The following is a 9389-nucleotide window of genomic DNA, read 5'->3' as shown; positions in this document are numbered from 1 at the left end:
TCAAAAGTTGTTGAAACCCCTGTAAACCACATTCACATGCAAGTACATGTACAGGTGAATTTGAGAACTTGGAGGGTTGAGGTTCTCCAGAGACTCCCCAATCACTTGGATTTGCTCTTGCTATAATTTCAAGCCCTGGGTAGAATTCAGGGCAAAGAAAAGTAGCTAAATTTCATTATTATTAATAGTAATAGTCATTATTACCCTCATCATCAGTTTTTGCTGAGAAAAAGTTAACTAGTGTTCATTGCAGTTTGTAATGGAATATATTATAAGAGAAAATCAAAGACAGAACATAGGTTGCCTGTAACTGAGTTTTAATAATAATAATAATAATAATAATAATAATAATAATAATAATAATCAGAAGAAGAAGAATTTGAATGGCCATTTAACCTTTGTCTAAAAAGAAAACCAGAAGAAAACCTGATGACTACGTACTAACACTAATAAGTATTTTTGATCAGTTGGTGGTGTAGATTAATTAATGTTGGTGGATCATGACTGTGTAGTGTTTCTATTCATATTTGGTAGGAAAGCGATCACACTAAGAGAGCTGAGAAAATGCTGCAAATGGCAGACAAAATTGGTTGCAGAAAATTTGTACGCCCCAAGGTAAGTTGTATGTTTCTATGCCTAGAAAAAAACTGACTAGTATAGCCCTAGGATATCAATTGCTGCAATTTATTATAATATTTTCAATTAACAGAATGATGTACCGGTATGCATATATGTGCTTAATGTAATGAAAAGCTAAGAGGAATATAGTTATTACTTTAAAAAATAGTTCATTGCTGTTTTGTGACCATTACTCAAAGTGAGATTCCTTCATACAGCAAGTTGCATTCTGGTTGCTGCATGGTGCATACTTGTTAAAAGGGCAATGCATTATGGTAAAAAGCCAGTAAAGTCAAAACAATGAGATGTTCTGAACATTTGTAGATTTGTTTTGAATTCTGATTGTGGTATTGCTAACTTATTTCATACTTGCTGCACAACAATATAATATTAATGATGAAATCAGTTTAGCATGAAAAGTCAACTTTGAAAGTTAAACCCATTGGTGATGGCAATTAACCTCAAGTTAAATCACATCTACTTATTTTGATTTCATTGCTTTTTAGGAAGTTGTAGCTGGAAATTCCAAACTTAACATGGCCTTTGTCGCAAACTTGTTCAACACTTACCCTGGATTGCCTCCTATGGATGCTGACTTAATTGAGGAAGTCATGGAAGAAGCACGAGAAGAAACCCGCGAGGAACGAAGTTAGTGAAGGCCTTATGGGAAACTATCACAATTTAATCGGGCTTCATTAAAAGTTTATCGTTCACTGAGTTTTTGTTTCTTTACCAAGTGGGACTGAGACTTGTCAATTACAGATGTTACTGTCTAACACCAGGCGATTTTACTCGTCAACTGGCGTTGTTGTAGGGCGTTTTGAGGTATCAATGGGTTAGACAGCCATATCGTACAGTCAAACCAGGTCAAAATTATGTACCAGTATCCGACTCTGATCTAGTAATCAATGGAATGTTATTTTGTCAATAACTTTGGAACGGTTTCTTTGTGATTTAAGTTGGATTTTGTAATAAGCAACTTGAATCCGTATTGTTGTGGTATTAATTCACTTTCTGATCAACAATATATAGAGACATTTCCTATTAAAGTTATTTTTCTTATTCGTGTGTGAAAACCACTGAAACAGAAGAGACATATGTTTCTGCAGCTAATGAAGCTCTTCCTGGCACATTAATAGCAGCAGTTGATGTCACTGAAATGATCTCCACTGTGTTAGAGACAATAATAATTTACCCAGTTACAAACTTATTGCTTGAACTTGGGATGGCTTGGTCCCAGAGGTTGTTAAAAAAGCTTGATATCGTAATAATTTATTTTATTAATTATTAATCCTTTTTGTCTGAGCATGTCAATGTTCTGTTTCTTTCGGCAGCTTTCCGTAATTGGATGAACAGCATTGGGGTCAGCCCATATGTGAATAATCTGTACAGAGATCTTTGCAGTGGCTTGGTCTTGCTGCAGGTATTTAATATATTGAAATTTATTTTTTGGCCACGAGAGCCCTTTAATGGGAAAATGGAATGTGTGTGAGAGATCGTCATCTGTACTAATAAATAATAATGATAATGACATCAGGAGGATGAAGACCTTGATAGCAAGTGCTTCGAGTGGATGTAAAACTGGCAGACGGCACCAACGCACACCATAGGAGGCATCGGCGAGTTATATGAATAGGTGCTTCCGACCAAGCTATACTACACAAGAAAGACCTGAGCAAGTAACAACCCAGATGAGACATGCAGGCTGTGTGGCAAAGCCCTGGAGTCAGTGGCACACATGCTTTCTGGCTGCAGTGAGCTCGCACAAACTAAAGACCTTGAAAGGCATAATTCATCACTAAAGAACCTTTTCTTCGAGCTCCTAAAAGACCTGAAATTGATAGAGACGATCCCACTTTGGTACTCCCCCACACAACCAAAACTGCTCTACGTAAACTATCAGGCAGTGGCATACTGGGATGTACCGACAGAGTAGATGCGAGGATCCTCACCGAGCAGAACAAGACAATCACTATGCTGAAGATGAGTTGTCCTTGCGTTGAAAATCAACAGCAGAAGGAAGAAGAGAAAACGCACAAGTACGCCTGCTTTCACTGGGAATTCAAAAGGCAATACCCAGGCTACCAGATCCAGCCAAGTTAACATCATAGTGAACGCCCACGGCGTGTATTCCAAGGGACTCTGAAGTGCAACGAAGAAGCTACTGGGAGGATGCAGTAGGGAGTTGCTAAGACGAATGCAGAAATCCGTTTTGTGCAGTAGTTTGAACATTGCGAGCGCCTTCAAGGTCTTATGCTAGAGAGTCACAAATAACAACTCAAAGATACAGAGAATAGGACTATAGAAGATAGTCTGAAAGCTTTGTTCTGCCGTAATTTATGGCAGTTATAGGCAGTACTCCTGTCTTCTCGCATGCACAACTTGTCCTCAGTGATACTGCTACTCATTTTACCCAACACAATTGGATTGAAAGCTGAGTGAACTTTAAATGGCATGAACTGGGATTCGAACCCGGAGCGCTGAGATGCAGTCTGCAAGTGATATGATATCCACAATGCCGGTGCAATGCTCTACCAACTGATCTATGAAGCCACACAGTTGGGAGCAGGTCAATTTGTTGGGGCTCATTTGTCGCTGTGAAAGGACTCGTTGAATGAATTAATTGTTTTTGTCATGCGCTGTCTCCTACAAAAAGCAAACTAGTTAATGTCATTAGAATACGTAATTCAAATTTGTCTGTTGTAGCTATATGACATCGTCCAGCCAGGTGTTGTTAACTGGGAAAAGGTCAACAGACCACCATTCAAGCAAATGGGTGGAAAGATGAAAAAGATAGAAAACTGTAACTATGCTGTTGATGTTGGGAAGCAAATGAAATTTTCGTTGGTCGGTGTTGGTGGAGAAGACATCCATGACTGCAATGAGACCTTGACTCTTGGTAAGAAACCTGTTGTTTAATGACCATAATGAAATCGTCTCTAGACACCTGAAACTTTCAGGTTATACCGCACTTCCATTAGTTAAAGTGCCTATAAACCCGAAAATGTCTTTTTTGCTTCGAGAAATCTTTGTATCGCTCTAAGCAAAATGGCGCAAAAATTTTTGTTTTTGGTTAAAACCGGAATTTTTTACGAATTTTTAAAGTGCGGTTTTCTCTGACCGCGACCGGGTAAAAGGGAGACTGGGCCTAGTGACGTAATTCCCGGACATTAGCATCAGGCAAATCAACAGAGGAGACGCGTAGTTTTGTAGTTTTCCCTGCTTGCCGGTGAAAACAATTTCTGTTCGGCTGACGTTTGTAACCAGCGTACGTGTTAATCAAGAAATGGCTTCGAACGACTTCATTCTGTCCTCCGGTTCAGATACGGAGGTTTCAGAAATGGAAGATTACGAGCTGGAAGTTGAAGGTTCGCCAAACTCGAGCTTTGCGGCCAGCGATGAGGAAGACACGCACGAGGCATATGCTGACGATCCCCTAGCGGACGAAGAGTGGCTAGAGTTGTACAAACAAGAGAGAAAGGAGGAAGAGGCCCTAGAGAAGACACTCCAAAAGCGCCTAAATGGTACAGAAGAAGTCCGAGACTGGTAAGTTGTAGCGATCTCACTCCCATTTCTCAGGCATGGCTTCACCTCTGATGGAAGTCACAACTTGCGAAACTCACAGTCCGGGTTTTACGTCACGAATTACACTCGACCCATTCCCTTTCGGCAAGCTCGCCAGCTCGGTAATGAATCTCGCGTCTCCGCCACTTTGAAAATTCGTAAGAAATTCCGGTTTTAACGAAAAACAAAAATTTTTGCGCCATTTTGCTCAGAGCGATACAAAGATTTCTCGAAGCAAAACAAAAAATTCGGGTTTATAGGCACTTCAATCTTTTAAGTACGATAATATTGGTCAATGCGAAACTTCAACCCCTCCGGCTAACCCTGGAAGTGTCGGGGATCAAATAGCAATTTTTTCCTTTATCTCCCAACTTTAATACAACTGTGTGCCCTAGTAAGATGAAGAACTACATTAATAGATATTCCTTCTCAAGCATATAACTCACAAAGAAAGATCTGCAAAGATAATGAAGTGTTTATAAAGTCTTCTTTCTAATGTTTAATTATTTAGCTCTCATTTCACTTCAACAAGGTATGGCTTTGGTAGAGAAAGTGCAGCGTACATAAACTACTGATCAAAAAGGAGATTTTTCAGAGTCACGTTGGCTCTACCAGGCATGTTTGGGGAACTGAATTAAGGGAGAGGGAAATTCTTGGTGACTCGATCTTCAAAAGTTGAAATTCCCCGAAGATAGCCTTGAGGGGACGGTGACTTTTATCAGCGTGTAATCGCCCGGGGTAATCGCAAACGAAATCCACGTAATTTATGTATATATATTTAGGTAAGCCTAAAAGCGGAGCTCCTCGATTATTATTTATTTATGTTCATATTTTCAGATACTTTTAAAACTAATCTGCTTACCAATACGACCTTCTGGTATTTTCCCTTGCTCTTTCCGCTAGTTCTTCTCACTGTTGTCTCGTGCTCGGGATTTACTTGCTTCCGTTGCTCGTCAATACATAAATTTTGTCTCTTTATTCGGGCTTGCTTTTCCTCTCTCCCTCCATCTGTCTCTCTGTTTGTCTCTGATATTTCGGCTAGTTTCTCGTGCTCTAAGCCGCTCGCGTTGAGCATCGCCTACTCGTCGCCTCCTTAAGGTTTTTTTCTCTTTTTTTTCCCCTCTTCTTTCCTCGTTGTACGAGATATTATTGAAAAAATACTTAACGCGGTGTCAAATGCAGTACGCAGCCATGCAACTTCCCGCCAAAAACCGCGGGTTCCAGCACTGCGTTAAGGGCGCGTTCGATTAACCCTATTTCGGAATAAGAATAAATGGAGTGATGATTCAAAACTGTATGTGTAGCGTTTTGAAGAAGCAAAGACAATATAGATATGTTTAAATAGAATTCTAGCGGGTGTTTGACAATTTTAATGTGAATCTCCGTAAAAACGAAGGATTTCTAACTTCTATTCCATGTATTCCTATTCCGGAATACGGTCAATCGAACGCACCCTAAGGGCCGATTTACACGGTACGACTTTGTCGCATGCGACAACGGCTCACGACAGGCCCACGACATGATTTACGATTGTTGTGTACGTCAGAAAAAATGTCGTAGCATTTTAAAACATGTTTTAAAACGCTGCGACAATCGTAAGTCATGTCGTAGGCCTGTCGTGAGCTTGTCGCATGCGATAAAATCGTATCGTGTAAATCGGCCCTAAGCATCGCGTTTACGTGAAATGGCAAACGCGAAACGGTGGGCTGCTGCTCGCCATAAAAGCATGAAAATTTTGTTATCTAATTCGTCTTATTATTTTGAACAGTTACTTGATACCTGTTACTAACACGCAAGGAATGAGCTCATATCAAACGACTTTCCTCCATTTTTGGCAAAACGCAAATCTTACTCCGACATTTGCAGTAAACGTGACGCTTAACAGAGAGATTTAGCTTCGCGTTTTCGTGAAACGGCAAACGCCGGGCAGTTGCTTGTCGAAAAACCTTAAGATGTTTCTTCTTTTAACTTGCTTCTCCCTTTTGAGAATTTTCTCGATATCTGATACAAACAGTGAAGACATTAATTAAAATCGTTGATTTGTGGCAAAACTCAAGTTTCATCCTGACGTTTTCCGTTTGCGGTATGAACCTACGGATGGACGGTCCTACGATTACGTCATAACCAAAACTGGAATTTCTCGGGGCTGCCATATTAACCAATCGCCACGCAGAGCTCCGCTAGAAAAACTTTATAAAAGGTAATATCTTTAATTTGCAGCTGTCGTGTGGCAGCAGATGAGAGCATACACACTTGCCTTGCTTTCAAAACTGACTGCAGATGGAAAGACCATGGCAGACAAGGATATTGTTGATTGGGTCAATAACAAGGTATGCTTTGTCTTTTGGCTTATTCCAGGGAAACAAATGAAATTGGAAGGATTTCATGTGATAGTCTTTTTGTCATCATTAATTTTGGAACCATAGCCGTTGTGGTGATTGTACTCGTTGAAGATTTCAAACGGCTAAAACACATCATTGAATTCCACCTCAATTGTAGAGTTAGTCATTTCAAATGCCCGGTCTGGCCTGTCAGTTCTTCAAATGAAAAGCGTCCTAAGACGCGACGCCACATTTGAGTTGAATTTGTGTCTTTTGCACTCTGCTCTGGGAGGTGTACACTCTTTAATGTGACGTAATATCACCATGGCAACAAAAGAAAATGATTAGCAGACTCAGACAATACTCTCTGCAAAACCTTTCTGAAGCAAACTCTTAACCATCTTCACCGGGCAATCGGAAATTTTTCAGGTGGCTCTGAATCCGCCCCAGAGAGTTTTTTAAATTTTGCAGAGAAAGTTATCGTGGCCTGCCAGTCTTGTTATCTCGGAAGAGTATCGAAATGAAATGGAACGATTCGCTGTGTTCGTAACTTACTACTTTTTGTCCCACAGTTGCAAGAAGCGAACAAGTCCAGTAAAATTGCGAATTTCAAGGATCCATCTATTGCCACAAGTCAGGCAGTTTTAGATTTGGTCGACGCCATAAAGCCTGGTGTAGTGGACTATGGTTTGGTGTCAGCTGGCGAAACTGATGAGGTTGGTAAGAAACAGACAGACTAACAGAATTTATCAGCGATGTACTCAGGCATACAGTGATAAATAGGACATTTCCGAGTTTATGCCTGTCTCCTATTCAAAGCGAGTGTAAGTGCGAAGTTTACGTGATGGTAATTAGTTGTACTTTACATACGATTGAAAACTAATTTTCATGAGAAAAACTTCGCACTTAGACTCGCTTTGAAGAGGAGGCAGATATGAATTTGGAAATGGACTATTCTGGACAGGTTTGGTCGATTTCACGTCCGGATTGCGCTCGTTCTGAGCCATAGAACACTCTCTTTTACGATTGTGCATGTTGCACTCACTTGTACAGTCGCACTTTTCATCCATTTTCCAGGTTAAAAACTTGTTAATCTACCAATCAATGCAATTATGCCGGCATTTAACATTTCGTTCGTAGCATTGTTGCGAGACGTTTGACATTTGAATTAGATTAGAACTAGTATTCTCATCCTTTAAACAGGGGCACCCAACAGAGGTGTTCCCCAGCCAGGTGTGTATCTGCTGGCTGGAAAAAGACGTATTGGCAGAAACCCATTACTTGGAGCTTCCTTTCTCGTATCTTTCTATTTTTAAAACTACTATATTTTGACGTATGTGACTGAGACATGGGGTAAGTGGTTCACGTGCGTCACATACGTGTGTGACGTAGTAGATGGCGGACGATAGGTCTCTTATGATTGGCAATTGTGAAAACACTCACTGTAGCCCCCCTGGGGGAGGGGGAGAGGTGCTTTTAAAAACAGAATGATACGGGAAGGGTTTACTCAGAGAGTTAATGTGAAAGATGGAGGACGCGGGTAACGAGCTCCTGTTAATGGAAGTTGCTGGGAAAAAGGATTTTTGCTGTGCAGGCATATTGTTTTCAATGTGCCGCTCGCGCTCCCGCCTCTCCTGGGAGAAATATTTCTGTTGTGAGGGCTATTTGTAGTCAATGTACCCTTCGATTGGGTTTGGGCACCTCCTCCCTGCCCTGCTGGCAAACGGAATTTCTGGTCTGTTTCTGCTAGGCGTGCGGAACAGATAAAAATTTCCCAGCAGGTAGAGAAATCGTTCCCAAAAGACTTATATTTGGTTTATTTTTTGGCCATGATATATTTTGATGAATTGTGAAAGAATGGCTAATTGGGTGCCCCTATTTTAAGTCTCCTTAAACCTGGTTTTCACTAGCGACACAAGCACAAAGCACAAGCATAAGCAGCTTATGCTCAGTGAAAACGAACGTCGGCATAAGCATCAAAATCAACCAAGTCGACCGCCATTTTGTTTAAACGCTCAGACGCAGGGAATCTGGAACGAGTGCTTTGATTGGCCAGACCTAGCAAATTTCCTTGTGCTTATGCTGCGTTTCGGTTTCACAGGACGCAAGCAGAAACGCAAGCGCAAAGAGAAGGAAAAAAAATTGATTCATATGCTTCCGTTTGTGCTTGCGTCGCTAGTGAAAACCAGACTTAACTGTTTATATCTTCTGCTCTCTGTGTTACTAGGAAAGACACGAAAACGCCAAATACGCCCTCAGTGTTGCCCGAAAGATTGGAGCCACAACCTATGCTTTGCCTGATGACTTGGCAGAAGTTAAACCCAAGATGGTGTTAACAGTATTTGCTTGTCTGGTGGCTACAGCTCTCGCTATGGAATAAAAGAAGTTTCAACAGCACGAGTCTTTAAACTTCGGTTGACCTTTAAACGAAAAAAAAAAGACTAGATGTTTTACCCTTTAGGAATATAATAGAATTTTGAGCTCACCAATGAACAGCTGTAGCCTGTAAACAAGCAAAAGTTACTGCTTTAAGTCACCTGGACTAAGGAAAGACTAAATTGTGCACGAGGTCGGTTGAGTTTTTAGCTACACATTTCAAATTATTTAAAAGTAACATCAAATTAAAGTATCAGTAATAAAGGGAATTACAGGCATATTTTATAAATACCATTGTGTGGAATATATATATTCGTATCCCCAGCCTCTACGGCAAAGTAGAGAATTGTTGTGAAGCACATTCTAATCATTTACGAATGTATGGTTAATGACAGTATTATTAACACAAAATCCATGTTTGTAATGCGGCAGTCATTAACGAATGGACTTTTGTAGTAAAGAGCGTGGTCCTTCTAGTGATTAAAAATAAAAAATATTTTCCAAAAAAAA

At 40.4% G+C, this 9389-nt stretch overlaps 1 protein-coding gene across 1 annotated transcript in view; it reads left to right on the top strand.

The window, feature by feature from the left end:
- LOC138018466 (plastin-3-like) overlaps positions 1–9389 on the top strand; it is a 17556-nt gene extending 8167 nt beyond the window's left edge. The window contains exons 7-13 of the mRNA XM_068865098.1: positions 535–615; positions 1125–1266; positions 1953–2041; positions 3325–3517; positions 6403–6512; positions 7076–7219; positions 8731–9389. Of these exons, the coding sequence (XP_068721199.1) occupies positions 535–615; positions 1125–1266; positions 1953–2041; positions 3325–3517; positions 6403–6512; positions 7076–7219; positions 8731–8883 (912 nt within the window). The 3' untranslated portion in view covers positions 8884–9389. The remainder of the gene's footprint in view (positions 1–534; positions 616–1124; positions 1267–1952; positions 2042–3324; positions 3518–6402; positions 6513–7075; positions 7220–8730) is intronic.

Source organism: Montipora capricornis, chromosome 10 (genome assembly GCF_036669925.1).
Source record: "Montipora capricornis isolate CH-2021 chromosome 10, ASM3666992v2, whole genome shotgun sequence".
NCBI lineage: Eukaryota > Metazoa > Cnidaria > Anthozoa > Scleractinia > Acroporidae > Montipora > Montipora capricornis.
Note: the sequence above shows the minus strand (reverse complement) of the source record. Positions and strands in the feature narration are given on the sequence as shown.